This window comes from Bacillus rossius, chromosome 6, assembly GCF_032445375.1.
Source record: "Bacillus rossius redtenbacheri isolate Brsri chromosome 6, Brsri_v3, whole genome shotgun sequence".
In the NCBI taxonomy this organism is placed as follows: Eukaryota; Metazoa; Arthropoda; class Insecta; order Phasmatodea; family Bacillidae; genus Bacillus; species Bacillus rossius.
Genome location: NC_086334.1, coordinates 56,108,363 through 56,130,101, shown reverse-complemented (window position 1 = coordinate 56,130,101; position 21,739 = coordinate 56,108,363). Strand labels below are relative to the sequence as shown.

The 21,739-nt window shown below is 37.0% G+C and overlaps 2 protein-coding genes across 4 annotated transcripts in view; both read right to left on the bottom strand.

Moving 5' to 3' along the window:
- The window catches only part of LOC134533549 (uncharacterized), a 28,356-nt gene extending 24,891 nt beyond the window's left edge, over positions 1-3,465 (bottom strand). Inside the window, exon 1 of the mRNA XM_063371085.1 lies at positions 3,375-3,465. The gene's annotated coding sequence lies outside the window, so the exon portion shown is untranslated. The remainder of the gene's footprint in view (positions 1-3,374) is intronic.
- A 6,789-nt stretch (positions 3,466-10,254) lies between these two features.
- On the bottom strand, positions 10,255-20,695 carry LOC134533548 (fibrous sheath CABYR-binding protein-like). Of its 3 annotated transcripts, none has more exons than XM_063371083.1 (5): positions 20,565-20,695; positions 17,636-17,852; positions 14,181-14,431; positions 12,597-12,789; positions 10,255-10,729 (listed from the first exon to the last, which is right to left on the bottom strand). In XM_063371083.1, exons 2-5 carry the CDS (start codon positions 17,825-17,827, stop codon positions 10,424-10,426), a joined length of 942 nt encoding a protein of 313 aa, XP_063227153.1. In that variant the 5' UTR covers positions 17,828-17,852; positions 20,565-20,695; the 3' UTR covers positions 10,255-10,423. The 3 variants fall into 3 exon arrangements, with proteins under 3 accessions (XP_063227153.1, XP_063227154.1, XP_063227151.1); XM_063371084.1 differs by lacking the exon at positions 20,565-20,695 and adding an exon at positions 19,293-19,312; XM_063371081.1 differs by lacking the exon at positions 20,565-20,695 and having other exon boundaries at positions 17,636-18,103.
- Between the last annotated feature and the right edge of the window lie 1,044 nt (positions 20,696-21,739).

Sequence of the window (21,739 nt, the reverse complement as noted above, 5' to 3'; positions counted from 1 at the left end):
TTTGTAAAAGAAGAAATTGTTGTGTTTTATTTCTCGAACCTGCCACTATTAAGCTAAATTTATGTTGTATTACATTAATTTTATATCATACAGGGATCGAACCAAATATCGAATCAATCATTACTTTAATGATAGAATATTTGATGAATTTTGGATTTTTTCCCGAATCTCTAGCTAAATAATTACACGATTCCAAGATGGCGCCCAAATTTCCAGATGGTGGGCACCTCAGTAATAATAAATGATTACTGCACTCTAGTGGGTTAGAATAAAACTAGCATGATGGTAATGTACTCTATAAGACGAGTACACACAGAAGTTGGTGTCCTCCAGCAGACGAAAACAAGATGGTGGCAATGTCCTCTAGCAGGTGGTAGCTACTGGTAGCATGTACTGAACACAAAATGTCGGATCCATGATGGTCGTCAAGGTCACAGTCAAATTTCAAATTCAAGGTCAAATTTCAAAGTCAAGGTCAAATTTCAAGGTCAAGGTCAAAGTTATATGACAACAGTCGAGGTCAAAGGTATGGTGAACAGAAAATCGTACTAACATGGCATCAGCACACTTCAGCAGACGAAAACAAGATGGTGGACTCCAGCAGACAAAGGCAAGATAGTGGACATGACGTCATACCAGCTGACGATATAGGTATTCCTTGTTATTGGTGGTGAGAGGTCAGTCTAGGCGACTTCCGTGGAGTTAGGATCAGTCGTTTTTATTTTTATTTTTTTCTCTTACCAGTTTCGAACCAAGGACGGGAATCAACCTAATCAATCAGTAAATTAATACGTTTTTTTGGTGAATTTTGAACTATTTTTAAATTAAAATCGAATAATAAATAAATATTTTCAAGACAGTGGCGTAGCTAAAGTGACCTGCGCCCCTGGCCAGACTTGAAAATGGCGCCACCCTAATGCATTAAAAGAGAGGGGGGAGTGTTCAGTAACGCGAAACCGTCGCGGTGGCGCCCCCTCCTGCTCCAACACCCTTTGGGGGGGGGGGGGGGGGGCATCCCTGCCACCCACTTGCTACGCCACTGTTTCAAGATGGCGCCTTTAACGATAATTGATACAAGTGGTGACATAATTCAAAATGTCGGGTGCGTCGTAAGGCGTTTTTATTACATTTTATTGAGAATTTTTTAAATATATTAATAAATTACTGGTTTACTCTCAACTGGGAATCGAACCGTGGAGCAAATCGATTACGTAACTAAACATTTGAAGTAGGCAATTTTTAAAATATTTTTTTGGATTTTTTTCAAAATTTCTAGTATTAAAATTATGGATTTTCAAGATGGCGGTCATAACGACACATGCAACGGTTTTTTAAAAGATTTCTTATTAAAAATTTATTTATTTTTTTATAATTTTTAAAACTTTTGTCATTAAAATCGTATAATAAATATAGATTTTCAAGTTGGCGGACATTATATCATACTTGCTGACGATATAAATACCTTGAAATAAGTGGTGGGAGGTCACTCTACCAGCGGCTTCCGTGGAGGAAGGACCTGACGTCATTTTTTTAAGTTTTTGACCTCGTCGGGTTCGAGCCGAGGACTCCAGGCTCAATGGCGTAAGTGTACATTTAATTTTTTTTTTTAATTTTTTTAAAATTTTTTTATTAAATTCGTTTAGTGTTTTTTTTTATAAATTTAAAAAATTTTCTGAATTTTATAACAAAAAATTACGGATTTTCAATATGGTGACCGTAACGGAAATTGCAACGGTGACGTCATAATCCAAGATGCGGTCGTGGTATCCTTATTCCTAGAAATGGTTTATCGGAGGCTTTAGACATGGATGCTTAAGCCGTTTTTAGGACATTGTGTTCTTTCTAAGGCAAAAAGTATTTTGAGTTTTTTTTTCGAAATCCTAATTTTTGAGAATTTTTGGCGGAAAATAGAAATTTTGGTAATTTTTGTTTTTTTTTGGCATTTTTGAAGGTGAAAGGTCAAGGTCAAAGTTCAAGGTCAAGGTCATCCAAAATGACCGCCTTGACGTCAAAATCCAAGATGTCGGTCGGCACCCGGCATCACACCCAGAACCTGTGTCCTAGTAGCCCCTTTTCTATAATTTTATGTAATGTTTCGGTAACATAAAGAGTAGTCGATTAGTGCGCAAATAATTTGAATTTTTTGTGTGTTATGAATTACTTAATAACATATTGTATGAGTGAAGCGAAAGCATTGGACTATTGAATTATCCTATTTATCATAGTTTATTCACAGCTACATATCACACAGCATAAAATAATGGGAGTATTGAAATATGACCATTTTGTCTATTCAAATGTCACGTGATAACCAAATGTTAGATCGAAGACGTTAAACAATTAAGATAACTAAAACCAATTAAATATTTTACAATATAAAACTATGTAAAATACACAAATGAGCTGTTTTACTGTATGAAATAAAAACAGATTTAGTTTCTGAAAATAAAAACTGTTTAAAAAGTATTTCTACAAGTTTTGTAAATCAGTTTATTTTTGGGTAGGGTTTTACTTCACACGGTTATGCACCAACGTATAGCAGAATATTTTTTTTCATTTCTTGAATATTATTTTATTTTTGACACTTGAGACGTAGATTTGGATCCGAGGGGTATATTCGAGAATCGGATTAGAGATGATTGGGATCCAAAACATCACTAATTAATTGTCCTAAAAATTGTTTTTTAAAGAACGTAAAGTAGTAATAGTTGACAAGTTCATGGTATATTGTTACTAAATAATCTCGAAATTTTAAAATTTTAAAAATAAAATAAAATACTAATAATATATTTTACTATTTAATGCGAAAATGACACGGTGATAATAAATACAAACCATTTATTTGGTAAGTGTATATGTTTTTTTATTTTAAAAAATTTTCACAATCATATTGAACTCTAACTGAAATTACTTTATGTCCACCTTGCAAGATGCAGTCAAATGAAGATCGAAGCGTTGCGGTCTGGAAGCGTACAGAATGCAAAACGCAAAATGCCAAAAATGCCAAGCGCAATCGTCAAAACAAGAGGAACACGAATTCAATCATTCAACTTTAGATAACCGCTACAGATGCTACCATCACTGGCGACAAGAAGTTCTTGCTTCATTCGAAAGTTAAGTCAAAGAAAATCGAATTTCGGTAGCGGGTATGACCGAGTCGTTACCCCAAGTATAACCGAACTCAATTTAATATTAAAATCGTACAATGTAAAACCCTAACTTTAATCTTCTAGTTTCAGATTATTAGTATGTTAGGCCTATAAACAAAATCGTTTCATTCAATTGAAATTTCTACTTTTAGATGCAGGCATATACTAATTAGAATAAACAGTTCTGTTTTATTCTTCCAAACACCTACAAAATTTGTTTCTTACCTTCATTAAAACAATTCTGTCAACAGACCTCAAAAAATAATTTTAAACTTAAGCCACACGTTGCGTAAGGTAATGCTATAACTCATAGAATAAATAAGATGCATAATAATATACCAGCAGAAGTTATAGAGCCTACGCCCATAGAAAATAGATAATGTAGGTATGTCATGCGAATTTATAATACACCAAAGAGCATGAAATAATTCCAAGGTGATCTGGAATCGTGGATTTACATATTGTAATAATATTAAAATAAAAAGTTAAACTAAGTAATGTATTTAATAATTTTAATGTAAAATAAATAAATTTTCATCACCATAATATAAGGAAACTGGTAATAGTTTTAACTTTGTGATGGTTGAAACTGCAGCAATGATTAGAGCTTGATTTTAAATTGTCTTCAATCATGTGCACTGTCGTATTCTATTACTCTTATTATCTTAATCCTTTTTCGTTGCAGTCTTTTTGATGTGTAAACATCTTAGCTCTCGGTATACGGCATTTGGTAGGAATAATTTCGTGAATGGGACGGAAGTCGAATGAACGGAAATGTGTAACCATGATGCTGAAGTCGACAAGATGGCGGACCCACGCCACGTAGTGGTAGTGTTCATGCGTGTTTAATTTTTTCACTCCTCAGTCGCAGTTTTTATTTTGTCTCTGTTTATCTAAAAAAATAACACTCTGATGAGGATTTGAAATTTAAATAACATTTATAGGGTATTTGGTTAAAAGTTTTATGCTGATTTTTCAAAGAATTGGTAATAGTGAAGGAAGGCTACATTTCTAAAAATTGGAAACTAAAAATCCAAAACGTTAATAGTTTAGTGTTTTAAGGTTTTGTTTGAATATTGTATTGTATATTTTGTTTGATATCGTGAGAATTTTTGGTTAGTGTAGGTTAGCTACACTGAAAATACTTTTAATATTTTGGATGGTTGGTTATCTACATTAAAAATTTTAAAAAGTGGATGATTATTTAGGTTTACGATAGCTGCATTAAAAATACTGTAAAATAATTTTAATGGTTGATTAGTAATTACCAATTGAAGATGTACCCAACTTAACATAATTGCTCTTGATAGGCCATAGGTATATATGTATGTATATGTATGTACTATGTATATATATATATATATATATATATATATATATATATATATATATATATATATATATGGGAGAGCAGGGTAAAGTGGCCATCCTGAGATAAAACGATACATAAATTTTATATTGTAATTAAAATTGAAATATAAAATAACCCTTCATATAATATAGTTTTCGTACAATCAAAAAATATTAATTTCTTTATGTCTTGCAAACCAGTATTTTTTATTAAATTATTTAATTAATTGTACCAAATGGCCACTTTGCCCGCATATGTCGGGTAAAATGGCCTCCGTATGTTTGTGCTCACAAAACTCGAAAATTTGTCAATCGTTTGACTTGAAATTTGACACAACGTTGCATTTCGAAACGCGAGTATTTTTATAGTATTATTATTTTAAAAATCCAAAAAAAAAAAATAATCCCGGTTGTCCGTCATTTTCAAAGAAAGAAGCGTGAATTTTGATATTATGGTGTGTTCGGTTAGAAATAAATATGCACGGGTCTTCAGTTACACCGAAGGGGTTAGTTGTCCAGAGGCCCCAAAGTTGTGCCCCAGAACCTGCTGCTCCTCTTGAGCTGGGCGGCTGCAGTACACTCGTTCGCCGGCGTCCCTCTTCGGAACTGGCTGGCGGGGCCTGTCCCCTGGTGCAGGCCGCTGGTAGACACGTGTCTCGGGCCTGCTCGCCGGCGGGGACGCACCACAACGCCGAAATGCCAAATTGACCACAACGCCGACAGCTAGAAAACTGCTGTGTACCGCAACGCCGAATTACCACAACGTCGAAATACACTATCGCCGAAAAATGTCATTGCAGGACTGCCACAAAGGTTAGGTTAGGTTAGACTAGGTTAGGTTAGACTAGGTTAGGTTAGGCGAGATTAGGTTAGGCTAGGTTAGGTTAGGCTAGGTTAGGTTAGGCTAGGCTAGGCTAGGCTATGATAGGCTAGGTTAAGTTAGGTTAGGTTATATTACGCTAGGTTAGGTTAGGTTAGGTAATGTTAGGTTTGATTGTGGTATTTAGACGTTAAGGAACATTTAAGAAACACACACAAATTCATTCAGTTATTATTTCGGCGTTGTGGTACACAGCCGTTTTCTAGCTGTCGGCATTGTGGTCAATTTTGACATTCGGCGTTATGGTATTTCGGCATTGTGGTAACGACCCCTCGCCGGCGACGTCCGCTTTGTTGCGACTGCTCCCGACTCGTTTCAGGGCTTGGATCTTCGTCTCCTGGCGTTCCTGCAGAACTCGTCGTCCGAGCCCAAGTTGTGCTCGTGGAACCTCGTTGCACGTTCTGACGTCACCGGGCGTTTTCCAGCGCCGTTCAGTCTTGCGCCGATTTCTTCCCCGTCAGTACAGCGACACCCAGCATCCCGCTGACGATCACCATGCTCCGGTGTTACGTATTACGTCACTAACGTAATCTTCTTGACGTCTCTTTCCCCGGCGCGTCTGTCCGATCCGTGCTAACGTCTGCGTAAATCTCCCGATGCGTCTTTCGCTTCAGTGTGAATCACGCTTTGTTGAGTCTTGTTCTGTCTCTCTCGTTCGGGTGTCTTTCCTCACTTCTTTCTCTGCAGTGACTTGGAGTCGGTTACTTGTGTCGCCTTCTGCTGCCACGGCCCTGTTTACACAGCTGGCCCGCGGACTGCTGTGCCGCAATGCGTCACAACCAATCAGAACGTCTTATTCAAAAATATCGGCGTTGCAGACATTGGTGTGGCTGGTTGCATAACTCCTGGGCGTTCCGCCGATACCTCCTGCGCTGGTTGCCTATCCATCAGGGAGTCCGCTGGTTCGCCAGCAGGAGTCTGTAAACTGAATACGAGGGTGGTGCTGCTGGTAACACCACAACAAGATATTATGAGATTGTTCCAAGTGATATTGAATTGAAATATGGTTATTAATTGCATGTACAGGTCTTGTACACGCATATGACAAATAGTTGTGTTTTTATAGTGCATGTGTGTGTGTATATATATATATATATATATATATATCTTTATATATATATATTTCTTGTGTGCGTGTATATGTCACTGAACTCCTTCTAGACGACTGGACCGATTTTGATGAAATTTTGTGTGTGAGTTCACGGGGATTCGAGGATGGTTTAGATTCACAATTGGATATTTTATCTCCATTCTGAGTTAAGAAAAACTAAAAAAAAACACGCTTTAAAAGCAAAAATTGCAACGCATTATTAGAAGCCATTAAGTTTTGCTATTGTAAGGAACTAAGTAGAGAGTAAGAAAAAAATAAAGATCCTGACAGTTTATAGCGTCGCCATATTTGTTTCAATTTTCAATACCCTTTTTGTATATTACAATTTAAATTGCAGAAAAAAAATCATATTTCATAGCCACACAAATAGTGAGGATGGTTTAGATTCACAATTGGATATTTTATCTCGATTCTGAGTTAATAAAAACTAAAAAAAAACACGCTTTAAAAGCAAAAATTGCAACGCATTATTAGAAGCCATTAAGTTTTGCTGTTGTAAGGAACTAAGTAGAGAGTAAGAAAAAAATAAAGATCATAACAGTTTATAGTGTCGCCATATTTGTTTCAATTTTCAATACCCTTTTTGTATATTACAATTTAAATTGCAGAAAAAAATCATGTTTCATAGCCACACAAATAGTGAGTGTGTGTCATTTCTCTATGTCCACGAGGTCTCGCCGCGTCAATTTTCTCCTTGGAGCGAACCCGTCCGCTTAATTAAATAAACAGCTTTTATCGTTGAATGATTTCATGATTTATTTAATGAAAATATGCTCTCATAAAAAAATTAGTTAGATAGACATTCAATAGGTGTCTTTCTCTCACTCTCTCTCTCTCTCTCTGAAATGTATGTGGCTTGCTCGCGGGTCAGTAATGCAGACAATATTTACATTCTAGCTCGAGACGGAAAAAACAGTAAATGTGGTTTACAAAGACATTTTATGAAGTGTCTTCCCGTCATTACATTTGAAAGTAGAAACATATTTACTCAAAATTTAGGTAGTAACATATTTTTATTGCAAATACTGAAATAGAGGTGAGAAAAATTATCATTTGTGAACATAAGAAAACTACTACAACTGTATCAACTGTTATGTTATAATGTTTAAATTTCTAAATGGTGCAAGATAATACAAAATTCCATGCGGAAAAAGTCGTGGGCAGCAGATACGTATAGTTATAGGTGTGGGGCTATGCATGCTGATTTTTCATATACTGCATGGATGCGAACATGTAAGAATGATCTATCTATCTTACTATAATAAAACAGTACTTTTTCTGTCTGTCTGTTTGTACGCGATTTTGATGAAATTTTTTGTGTGAGTTCACGGGGATTCGAGGATGGTTTAGATTCACAATTGGATATTTTATCTCGATTCTGAGTTAAGAAAAACTAAAAATACACGCTTTAAAAGCAAAAAAAACTAAGCATTGTTGATAATTAGCCTCCATGGCAACGGGCTTTTGCATTGTTGTTGCCTTCTGCGTAACCATGGGAAAGGTTTTTGGTAACGGCAGTGGCGTGCCCAAGAGGAGGGGTATGTATAATGAGAAGATACAAAATGTCCAGCGTAGAAATACTTACCGCCATATCCATATCTCACAAAAAGTACATTTGGGCAGGACAATGTCTGTCGGGTCCGCTAGAAAGATATATAGAGAGATAGAGATATAAATAGAAAGATAGAGAGAGTTATAGAGATATACATAGAGAGATAGAGAATTAGAGAGATAAAGAGAGATGCTTAGTATACGTTTAAAAAATTACAAAAAAAAATTGATTGAGGCATTGCAACGCATGCCGGGCATTATCTAGTATATATATATATATATATATATATATATATATATATATATATATATATATATCTTGTGTGCGTGTGTATGTCACTGAACTCCTCCTAGACGGCTGGACCGATTTTGATGAAATTTTTTGTGTGAGTTCACGGGGATTCGAGGATGGTTTAGATTCACAATTTGGTCCACTGGACTCCCAAGGGGAGTTTCGGGGGCGTAATATATCAAAATTTCTAGTTTTTGGTAGGAAATCACCATGGCAACGGCTGTTGCTTTGTTGATGCTTCATTCGTCTATATGGCAACGACTATTTCATTGTTAGTGCAGTCCTCATCACCGTTGAAATTTGCGGGTACTTTAAATATCAAAAATTGCCCTTTTTTTCAAGTATATATCAGACTTGAAACTTCACAGTAATGTTCCTTATGTTACGCAGGATGACATTTTCCGAAAATTAGATCCCATGGGTGGTTAAAACCAGGCAACAGTGGATACTTTGTCTGCATGAGAACAGGATTTTGCATTGTTCATGCCTTCTGCGTCTCCATGGCAACGGGCATCGCGCGGCAGTGGCGTACCCACAAGGAGGGGCATGTATAATGAGCGGCGCAAGAGTGATCTGCCTGTAGACTGCCGTAGCGAAGTACGGGTACATCAGTTGTACGTTGCGTGCACGAGTCGGGAAACCATCAGTGCTATTCATTTTCTCTCCGTTACATTATACAGCTTTGTAATACATTTTCACTGAATTTTTTTTTATTTACCATTACTGTAAATGGGAGATGTGGCTTAATTTTTTTCCATTAGTATAGCCATGCGAAGCCGGGTCGAGCAGCTAGTATATATATATATATATATATATATATATATATATATAAAACACAAAAAATTCTTTCTCTACTATTTTCGCTCATACGTTTGCGTAACATATACTTACTTTACAGGCTTCATTCACTTGGACTCATGCATACTATTGAAACATGTTGATTCTCATTTAATTTAAAAAACGGTTTACTGAGATTTCAGTTAATGATATAATATAATATGAACATTCGCCATCATCAATTTATATCTTAAAAGTATTAACTACTCAAAGACACCCAAAACCAACCAAATAATCTTATTAAATCATAAAAGCAAATAAGAGAGTATTGTTCATAAATTAATGTCTCTTACGTGACGCTGTGTTGCAGTTGACTCGTTCGCTGCATCAGTTTATAATGAACGCAGTCACAGGTCAGGGAATATCCCGCCAAATGTGGCGGCGCAGAGTGGTTGCTGCCTCGTCATGCCCATGCAACAAGGGCTTGCATCGCTCCACTTCCACGAGGACGATGCACTTCGCGATGCTGCTACAGAGTGGCTTCACTCCCAGGAGGCAGATTGTTTTGGTAGCATTATTTAATAGCATATTTTTATGAAGAAAAAATCATAAAAAAAATTAACAAAAGAGTTAAATATTTTTTTTGGTAAAATATTAACTTTTAGGAGGGTTATAGTATAAATACTTAATTTCTGTTGTTCACAAAAAAGAGAGAGCGCTGGATTAAAAATAACTCTAGATAAAAGAGTTACTTAATAACTTTCTTGAAGTTGCCATATACATGTCTAAAATAGGTAAATATTCTCCTTGGGTTATTCTAGATTCAGCTATTGAATTTAATATGCGCAATTTCTTTAAATCACGCATATTATCTTCTGTCCTTTCCTAAAGAAAATGCCCCACAGCTTACGTAATTCATGTATGGGATATTTTATGTTTATGTGAATAGTAAAATGCCGAGGGAATTTGATATACCAGGGCTGAGAAGCTATAGGTGTCCTCAGTGCTGGTGCAGGGGTTTATGATGAAATTACGATTTTCAACTAAATAAAAAAGCTATGGTTTTTTTATTCACGGATGATAACCTGTGGTAGATTTATGAAATGATGAGGGAAAAACTGAAAAGCGTTTTGAAAGGCCAGAGTTCAAAGTTTGTTGGGAACTGAAGCCCCTAATTTTTATTCGAGCCAAATTTTTGAGGTTTCGTAAATTGTTATTTATAACGCAGATTCATACATTGTTGAAGTGTTCGCAATGAATTTCTTACAAACTAATTCCAGGTAAGTTGTGATGATCGACTGTACTTCGCAGCGTCACTTCTTCGGTACAGTCGGTGCTTTCACTGCGGGAGGTGCTTTCACTGTGGGAGGTGCTGTGCCGGCGGCTGGTGCTTTCACTGCGGGTGGTGCTTTCCCTGTGGGAGGTGCTTTCCCTGCGGGTGGTGCTGTCCCATTGGCCGGCGCTACGTCAGCGGGCGGCGGCGGCGCTTCTCCACGAATCCGGGCCCGAATATTTTCAACTTTCTCGATCATGTCCGCTTGAATCTCAAGTTCCTCTTGCAGTTTGATCTGCGCTTCCTTTTTCCTCTCGATGATATTTTCCAACCAGTCCATGGGAATCTGCAACAGTATGAAAAAAAATTCTTTGAAGATGAACAAACTTCTCTACAGATGGTAAATTCAACGTAACGAAAAGTGAAACGCTCAGAATTGTGACGCTCAATGGCGGAGAGGGGGAGAGGCAATAATGAGCGTCCCAATTCTTACTCTCAGGCAAGCGTTAGTGAAGCGATGCTGCAATGTTGCATTTTTCGTCACACTGGAAACGACACAGAGATTCATTTATAAAATTTTAATTAAATTCAATTATTAGTCATGGAAATTCGTTTGGAACATTTCCAGGAGCGTTAGTGTGTGTGTGTGTGTGTGTGTGTTTCGGTTTGTTATATTTAGCATGCTATTATGTACTATATTGTTTAATATAATCGTTCAAGTGATTTATTGAATTTTTTATTTTATGGTACAAGTGGATTATTGAAGTGTGGAGTTTCACTTCTAAAGCGCGTGGCTAATGTTTTGTTCATATATATGTTGATTCGACATTAAGTTTTACATTTGCACTGTAATAATAACTATAGGTCTAGAGTAGGTACATTATGCCAACAATTTTTTTTAACACGCCTTTAGTGTTCTTTATAAGGTGGTACGGGTATCTGATGTATTCCATGGTTGAACATTATCTCAAGGTAAAATGTATTCATAAACTACCATGTGTCTGCAATCACTTGTTCGATACCGCATGTGTCAGGAAGGGGGAGTTAGGATAAATCACCATTGCTGGAGGTCATAAAGCAAACCGAGCGCTAAAAATATTTGTAGACAGTGCAGCGTGTAGTGACTAGTGCAACCAATTTCTCACCAGAGGTCGTGGGATGGAACCCAATGTAATGTATGGGTTAACCTAGAAGCCTTTCCCTCGTCACTCTCTCTGGCGTAATGTGAGTACACAGAAAAAAGAAATGTGTGTGTGTGGGGTCCACGCGCTACAGAAGTGAAACTCTTTGCTTATTAGGTATGGACAGGGATAGATTAGTATTTTTTTTGACGTGATAACGTCTAATAAATCGATGAACGCCGGCTGCACGCACGAAAAAGCATGACTCATTGTCACGTTCCGCCTGAGCCGAGCGTGCAAGAACCGGCCAACCACTGTGCGAGAAAATCTTCTATAATTTCAAACAGGTTAAGACCGGGCTTTTTAAAAGCAGCAATTTAAAAAAAAATTGATTTATTTGTCCTATTTCGTCATTTCAAATTAACAATTTATTGACATTGATTTGATTTCAGTTTATTTCTATAACTAATTGTTCGTGATTATATTTAAACAAATTATTTAAATTAAATTTGCAAAAGCTGTAAATAATATTTGAAAGTTAAAAAGTATGAAATTTTTCATCAATATTTTCATATGACGTTATCACGTAAAATTATCGTCCGTAAACCGACTTTACAGACAACCCCCCCCCCCCTTTTTTTTTAACAAGAGATAATACTTAAAAATATAAAGAATGCGGATATTATCTCAAATGGGAAAAAATATATATATATATCCACGCCGTGTACTGTCGCATCCGTTCACTAGCACTTTTTGACGCCTCTTATTTCCACGTTGCCTTTGACAATACCTATTATCTGCTTCCGTATTGTCACGTATGATTACACAATTCCAACTGAATTTGATCGTGAGCATTTATAAAACTGACCCGGAGATAATTTATCAGGAATTAATTTCGAAATTTCTTAAAAAAAGTTAGCAAAGCCATCATAAATTTAAGTTACAGGTTGGCTTAAGATTGTGTTTGAAAGAGTTAATTTTTAGAATTTTCCGCAAAGTCTAGAACCGCCACTGATTATCACATCAAACCTAACACTACACACTTGAATTAGTTTCTTAGCAATCGAAATTAAATGTCTCCTGTGTGCTTACGTTTTTTTTGGTAGTCTCATCTTCAAACTTCTCCGTCAGTTTGTCAAGAATAGCCAACGCGTCTGATCTGAAATGCAGTTCTTCTGTGCTATCAAGCAGCTCCAAGACGGCGGCGTAGAGATCGGAGCGCTTCTGGAGAAATGTGAGGTCTTCTTTGTCGGAGATCAGATTGAATAGTGGTTGCAGCAGCAGCCTGCGACAGGAAAGCAAGAGAAAATATACTTCAACAGTGTTCTGTAGTTATAATATATTATTCTAGTTAGCTGCATCTGCAGTGGAAAAGCTTGGAACAAAAGATCACTCTAACATGGTGAACCTTTCCATTCAAACCTGAACTTATTAACGCATTTTCAAAAATTAAGTTACATGTGATAACATGTAATTTTATATTTGAATATTAATTGTATCTTGATACATTATTGGCTTTACGTTACGTGCAACTTCTTTCATTCGCTGTTATAGCATTAAAAAAATTCATAAAAGTTATGTTTAGTTCGTTAATTATTACGATGAAAATTTTTCTATGGTTTCAGGAACAGTAGAATAAGTCACTCCAGAAAGGTTCGTTGAACGTTTGATTAGGAAAATAAAACTATCTTAATGGAGTATGTTTATTTAGCCCTTTATGAATATTTATAATTATATGCATATACTTCTAATTGGAACATTGGTAATATCGGTTGAAATACTTAAAAAATATAGCAAACATTATTTTCAGAGGCATCTCAGTTTAGCCAAATATTGGTTGAATACCTTTCTGCATCGATTTATTCAACAATATGGGAATTATAATACTTCCGTTTCTTTACTTCGGCTTGGAAAACTTTAATAGTATTTTAAAGTGAAAATTCTTTACACCTGGAAGGGGAAAGTTTAGACTTATACTCATCACAGAGTAACGTGAACGAAAGCTGCGATAATTAAGATTGGGGCGCTTGATGGGGGAGACGGGACGGAGAAAAAACTAAGTAGTCACATCACTGTAAGATTTACAGGTTTTCCGTCACCAGGTTTGTTGTTTGAACCTCCATTGTGTAATTTATTAGTAGTATATGAATGTATGTCCGGTCACAGGCTTCGGAATTATGGTGCCGCATTGCTGTGGTGCCGTGGTGCCGATCCGCCATCTTGAATTGTGACGTCACGGCGGTCATATTGGATGACATTGACCTTCCTCCATTTTGAAATTATGACGTCACCGTTGCAATTTTCGTTACAACGGCCATCTTGAAAATTCTTAAATATTAAAATAGAAAATCAGTAAAAACTATAAAAAAAATTAAAAAAGTGATGATAATTACTAAGACTTGCGCTCCTTTTTTTACACATAATATTATTGCACTAGGTGAATATCTATTCATATATATTTGTGGTAGAACAAAAATGCAAACGAAGTATGGAGCTAAAATTTTAGAAATAGCCTTTAAATACAAGTAATCAGAATAAAATGAAGCAAATAAAAAGCCTTGAAAAACTATCAAAACCGGGTTTTGTACCTTAATATTTTTTTTTGCCAGGAATGGTATTAATATACTGCCCGTCTTGTTAAAATGATCCACTCAGTTAATAATGCCGCGGACTCACGCCTTGACGTCGGCCGTGGGCTGGTCGGCGGACTGCAGGCGCACCACGGAGGCGGCCAGCGACACCAGCACGTCCTGGTCGGCGGGCTCCTCCTGCAGGCTCGCCGCCGCCTCCTCCGTGGCGCACAGCCGCCCCAGCAGTGTCAGCACGCCCACCACCAGGCGCGCCTCCGCCTCGTCTGCCGCGGCGCGCGGCTCGGCGAAGGACGCCACCAGGCTGCCGGCCAGCAGGAACAGCCGGTCCACCACGTCCTGCACACGGTGTTTTTTTTTTTTTTCCTAACCTAAGTTAAAACTAAGTGTGTAAGGGAGGGGTCTAGGTAGGGAAGACTCTAAGGCCCGAATTCAGAGTTGACCTTCGAAAGCGCATCCAACTCTCATTCATCTGGCAGACTCTCCACCTCTCATACTTCAAAAACGCCTTTCGAATGACTGCCAGCTGAAAGCTTGTTCCCATCCACTTTCAGTGAAGATCTGGCAACATGGCAGCCCTATTTCATTTCGATTGTCTTTTGTTTGCTCTCCCGCTGAAAATAATATTTTGTTTGGATTGGACACGAGGTTAGGGTTACCAGACACTGATAATAAAAAAGGACGACATTCATCTCGCAAAAGGAGGACATTTCACTAAAAAGGAGGACAATATATATATATATATATATATATATATATTTTAAAAAAGCCATGAATTAATTACAATGGAGTACGATATTTTACAATGTTTTGGCATTTAATACAGTTTCAAAAAAAAACGCTTCTGCATGTGCTGCTACCTGTCAAGCTGTCATAGAACTACTTACTAGTGGGATGACTCTGCGGACAGCGCGTGCTTTGCCCAGAGTGTAACTGCAGGAATTATCTCACTTTATAAAAAAGCCGGAAATTTTGGAGCATTAAGGAAAATCCGGCCGGACGCAAAAAAATACATAAAAAGGAGGACATGTCCTCCTTTTGCCGGACGTCTGGTAACCCTACACGAGGTTGAGAAATTTTCTTAAGATGGATACGTTGCCTAAAATTATAGTGTTTTCTCCAGATGAAAAAGCGATTATTTTTGATCTCGTGAGAAAGCACAAAACCGTAATCGAAAACAAAACAAAAAAAACAGATGCAGTTTCTTACAGAGAAAAAAAATTGTGTTTCGATCTCTTGATCCCAACAAAAATCAAAAACTGGATTTTCATTTTTAAGATCATCAAAAAATTCAAAAACCTCGTCAATGTGATTTGGAAATTCATCCAAATCTTCTGCCAACGCTACAAAACACGTGTCTGATGCACACTTTGCGGGCGAAACGATTTCTTTGAAAACGCATATTTAATTCCAAAACATATTTTACATATCTGCCATTTGACAAAAATGTTTTAAACAATTACAATCATACATGAACACGTTTTTATGTGGGAATTATATATTAAAACCATCATCTGCTCCGCCGATTTTCAACTGAACAGGCATTCGAATGAGATTCAGACCACATTCACTTTCAAGTGGTTGGCTCTCCTTATCCAGCAGTCAACCAACCACTGAAAAACGTCTCTGCCGAGCAGCTTCAATGGAAAAGCCTTTCGGTGTGTGGATGACCGTCGAAAGAGCTCTCTGAATTCGGCCCTAAGTGCGTCTCAGGGCAAGCCCTATACGCTCTAAACATGCGGGTTTTCAACCATGCAGAAAGGTCACGTGCATCATGTGCTAGGAGGGGATTGGCCAGCCATGGCAGACGTTTTCGCCATGACTAACTCCCCTCACTCTTAATTCTAGACTAAAACTAGATAAGTTGGGCCCAGGTAAAACCTCCATAGACAGAGGGAAAACCCTGGAAGAAGAGTGGGGCGTGGTAGAAGTTCTACTATGCAAGGGGTGAGGCACTTGGACTTTTAGTCCGCATTGGTTTGGTCAGGTCTGGTCTTTTGGGGGCGGCTTATGCCGTTTACCGTCGTGCTGCCAGTTAGGCGCTAGGAAGTGGAGGGTTGGAGGAAGTGGAGGGTTGGAGGAGTGGAGGGGGGGTGGGGTGGAGGGGGTACAACGGGCGTAAGAAGTGGAGGGGTGGAGTGGTGGAGGGGGTTGGAGGGGGTTGGAGGTGTGGAGGGGGTGGAGGGAGCGGAGGGAATGGTTCTAAATATACGTATAAGGGGGAACAAATGTGTGTACTAATGTATGTTCCTTTTAATTTAAGAAACAGCACTATTTTGTAATTTATTGTAACAAAAACTAACGCAATAAATGCCTTGTTTTCAATATTAATATAAAAGCTTGCATAAAATTTATTATTTAATTTGTTAAAATAAGCTTGATGAATTTTAACTAATATTAAAAATCAATACATATTCTTATTTATTAATTTTTATTACATATTTATTAAATAATAATGTAATTATTTATCATTGAGGTGCAATGCAGATATATTATACGTACGGATTGGAAAATAACAGTCCACTGTTCATTTCACTGGATGGAGCTCACTCTGTTTTACTGGACCACTGGACTAGACAGTTCGGTTCGCGCACGGCGAGTTTACTGAGTTACTCGCCACTACTAAATTACAGGTCTGTTGTAAACCAGCCGTGAGTATTTTTCCTTTGGTTGTCTTTGGCTCGCAGATATCTGACGTGCAGTATACAAGATAGTGCAAAATATAACAGTCCCTATACAGCACTAGTTAGTATACAAGCTTCGTATACTCGTTAGCCGTTCACACGACACAGGTATGTATACTCTGTATAATATTTTACAATAAAGAGGTCCGTTTGTAATGGGTCTTCGAAAAATTGAAATTTTTTATACTGGCTGCGCCCACAACTTCCCACTGAATTGCTAAACTATGTTAGTTGGAAAAACACAAAAGTACATCCTGTGGGAAACATCAAACATATCGGAATAAAATAAGAGTCCTTAATGTTACTTAATAATATGTATTTTTAACGAGCTACATTTCATCACATTCCATTGAATAGTTTTCGCGTATTAATTTATTAAGAACTAGACAGCAAAAAATTAAAAAAAAACTAGTCTACAATGATGTTGAAAATATAGTGTATGTACAGACACGAAAATTTTAATTTTATTGTATGTATGTATGTATGTATGTATATATATATATATATATATATATATATATATATATATATATATATATATATAACTTAGATAATATATCCATGCTTTTATAGATTATTGGCATTAAATCACAGTTTAAACTTGTAAAGTATATTATTTAATAATGAATTACTAATATTCAATCAATGTTGTATACAAAAATAATTTGATCGTGTGTAGTAAAAAAGTTTCTAAAATGAAACACGTACCAAGAAACCTGTATATACGTAGTCTGGTTTCATTAGAAAAAAAAGATTAACATAAAAATGAAATTTTTATAGGTACTATTTTGGGCTCTACGACAAGGTGTAACTACAAGAGCAATTCAGCGGCTCTCGAGCCAGACGAGAAACTACTCACCTTGCTCAGCTTGGGAACTTCGGACGCCAACAGCGCGACGTCACACAGGATGTTTCCGACGGCGATGCCTTCGCTGTACAGGGTGCGCAGCTTGAACGCCGCCTTCGCCCTGTCCTGCAGGGCTCGCCGGATGTCCTTCTCTGTCTTCCGCACGTAGTTCTCGAGTCTCCGCACGTCCCGCACGGTGGTCATCGTGAGTTCCCTCGTTCCCTGGACACTGCGCGCGTCCTTTCCAGCGAGCTCAGCCATTTCCACGTAGCGGTGTTATTTTGGCACACACGTGATGGACAGGGCCGGATTTAGGGGAGGGCAACCGGAGCCTCCACAAACGGAGGGCCCCCACAAACGGAGGGCCTCTACAATAGAGACTTCGGAAAAAAAATCTTTCAAATTCCGACAAGTAAACACTAGTAAACATCTTTTTCTTTTATATTCTTTTTTAGCTGTTTTACCTTTACCTACAGTACTTGTACATACATGATTATTTTATTGTTAAATATTAACAGAAATATTCATTAACACCAGTGGCGGATCCAGGATTTTGGTTTGGGAGGGGCTTGACCCAACTGAGGCAAAGGCTTTATAAAGGCAAACACTAAAACAATAGTGGACCCAGATACTTTTGGAGGGGGCTTGAGCCCCTTAGCCCCCCCTCTGGATCCGCTACTGATTAACACTAAAGTTTAATTTCATATAATTCTTGTCTCCGATTATATTTATGTATGTTTTTTTTAAATACTAAGAGAATTTACTTGATTTCACAATAAATTATTTATTGGAAAACCCGACTGAAAAAAAATTGTTCATTTTATTTGGAAAATAATTTGGGGCCAGGGGGCCTCCGCTCCTCTGTTGCCACGAGGCCTCCAGACCTCTAAATCCGTTCCTGGTGATGGATAAAAATCCCAACAAGTTTGCGATAGAAATAGACAATTAAACTTTTAGATTGGGTTTAAGTGTCAAATCCAGTGGCGGATCAAAGAGTTATTTTCTGAGGAGAAGCAAATAATTGATTATAAAAGGGAGGGGGGAATATATTTTTTTATTTGAACAAAATCTATTATTATTAACACTGACACACTACTGACATATGGGCCTACAGTAGTAGCATAGGTGACGTGGCTTCCCACACAGAAACTTGTAAAAGAAGAGGGGGAGGTGTTTACATTCCCCCTTACCCCATCCTACATCTGCCACTGATCAATTCTTTATTTTCATGCATGGAAAAATCTGCCAAGTGAGCAGATTTAGCACATGCTTTGTTTGTAGCAGGCTGTGAAGCATTATGTAATCGTTGTTTACGAGGCCTGCAAATAGATCCGAACGCGAGGGATCGAGATGTAATCGAACAATGCAATGATCGAACTGCTTGCGCCCACGGCGGTCACCTTGTTCAGGATTTGAACCAGGTTTTGTTTTGTGAGCGGAGAACGTACATCTTGATGTATTTTAGACAGGTTATTGCGATCAAACTATATCTATGAATGAAAGATCTTAGAGAATTAGCGTTGTTACTGAATAGTTCACTAATACGTCGTAGTAATTTTGTCTTGTGGACTGCAGGTGAATATAAAGAAACCTAGGATTCACATGTGACTTACATCTTTCCAACCCCGATTCAACTTACAGGTAGGTGGTTTTTAACAAGAGCACCAACCTATTTATTGATTACACCACATTTACTTCGATTTCTTTGCGCTCCGCAAATTCTCAAAGCACTGCGTTTGCACGTTCATGTTGTCCTGGATAATTAATTTACTTTCCATGTTGAACTTATCTCGCTGCTGTACACCATACGCATTGCGTGTAAACAAGACATTTTCCCATTTTCCATTGAACTATGACTCCAACAGCCGTACGTCCAATTATAAACCCCATAGCACCAGACATTTCAAACAAATAATTACATTAGGATAACGGCAAAAGATGAAACAAACAAAAGATGAAACAAAACAGTTAATGATTCAGCTGTTAGAGAAGATTTTAGCATTCTGGTGTATATTTTTTTTAATTTCAAAATTACAGTATTGCTAGTTTTATTTATTTTTAAAAAATTCAAGGTTACGTCAAAAACTATAAATAATTTAGTGGTGAGACTTTCGTAGGCAAATATTTAACCATTATAGATCAAATTAAAAACCATTACTTATTTGTAATCATTATTAAATTAATATATTTCTGAGTTTAATTTTAATAAATAGCTTTTATGAAATAATGTTATATTCATTCGCGAGATTGAAGTAAGGATTGGCTTTATTCTAGTCTTCAGTTTCTTGCAATCAGACCTCAGGTATCTATTAAAATACCGTAACTGGAATTTTAGGGGCACGTAATCCGATGCAACGAGTTTCCAAGAGCGCTGATGCCCGAACACTACGATAGTGAGTTTGATCCAACCATAAACTAAAACCAGAGGCAGACATTTCTTCAATATGGCTATTATTTTATTGTAATAAAAAATTAAGAGGTTTCATTATTAATGTAAGAATTTTCTGATGTGATTTTAAATATTAATAATAGTTTTACTACCACTGATCATCGCGCTGTTATTATTTCCAAATCTGAAATCATCCAAGATTTATCATTACTTGGACGAAGTTAGTTATGTTACGGACATAAACATTTTTTTAAGTAAAGATTAAACTATGTTAGTATTTATGTTGGTTTACTTAAAAATACCAAGGGTAAAAAAAAGCTTAAGAGTTCTACTCCTGCAACAACTCCTGCAACAATCCTACATACTGCCTTGAAAATATATTTTATTCTAAAAAAATATCATCTTCACATTTTTCCTTCACCCTAACCTCTTGTGCGTCTAAAAGTCATAAATGTGTTTTTGCGTGTGAACGTGGCTCATTTAAAAGAAGAAAAAATGCAACAATTAATGTTAATTACATGTTTCTGATATTAAAATAATTAAGTATGTTACCTGAAAATTTGTGATGTATTGAAGCCTAATTATGAATGTCTTGTAGTGAAAATTTGATCATAGACAAATACATAATAAATATAGACAAGGACACCTTCAACATACTTATGTTCCATGACTTCAACTATTAGCACTGTTATAAAGATTTTATGTACTTTTATTAGCTTGCATTGTGTAGTTTTTGTGCAGAAATACGCAATTTAATTTCTATTTATTCTAAAAAAAAATTGTTTTGTTCCTCGTTCTTTATGTACAGAACTTATTGTGAAAGACACCATGAAAGCCATAAAAACATTAAAATAAACTGTATAAGTAAGTGCTCTTGCCCCTTAAATTTTATATGTAAGAGCGAGAATTTTAAATTAAAAATTTAATTAATTAATAATGTTTTACTTCCTACGCCATAGATTAACGTGGTAAGAATGCTCAATGAAAATGGATTATTAATTTGTCACTTTCAGACCCTTATATTTGTTTACGGTTACATTTGTAAGATAAAACCACGGAGGTACGTGTATTAGTTACTTCTAGTGATGAATGCACTTCTGTGGTGTACATATATTTATGGAAATTTTTGTGGCTTTTAGGTATTTTAATATTTAATAAAAAACAAAATTATACTTAAAAAACAGTTTTTATCGTTGAATGAACTAAAAATTAAAACAGTAAATTTAATTTAATTTTTTTGACCAATAGCCAAATAATGCTCCACAACTCTTTAAGCGAGTGAAACAATGTCAATCATTTCAGGAGAAATAGATTCGGACGTCCTGAGGGGTGTATAAGGCCTCGAGCATGATTCGTGAGCAAGGAGACGGTGCAAAGCAAGTCCCAAACGTCAGGTGATGAAGGGAGCCGGAGCGCGGCGGTCATAGGGCGACCGACCGACGACGACAGAGCAAAGTGGGTTGCGAGCGCTGGAATCCCCTGGGAGCTAACCAGTCAGGCTGGGAGTCAGCGAGTCGACTGTTGCAGTGGGGGCAGTTGCTGTAGACGGTGCGCGTCATTTGAACTACAATTAATATCTCCTAAACGTCACTTGACCTAAAATTTAAAATAACCCTTCAGTCATTTGACCTAAAAGTAATTTGCCCTAAAAGTCATATCTCCTAAACGTCACTTGGCCTAAAAGTCACATCTCCTAAACGTAATTTGCCCTACTAGTCATTCGACCT

Excerpts from the sequence above, each read along its gene's own strand:
- LOC134533548 (XM_063371081.1), bottom strand. The coding sequence starts at position 17,884 with ATGGCTGAGCTCGCTGGAAAGGACGCGCGCAGTGTCCAGGGAACGAGG. Across the intron at positions 12,790-14,180 it reads CCCACGGCCGACGTCAAGGC|GCTGCTGCTGCAACCACTAT; the intron begins GTGAGTCCGCGG and ends TTCCTGTCGCAG. Across the intron at positions 10,730-12,596 it reads ATGAGACTACCAAAAAAAAC|ATTCCCATGGACTGGTTGGA; the intron begins GTAAGCACACAG and ends ATACTGTTGCAG.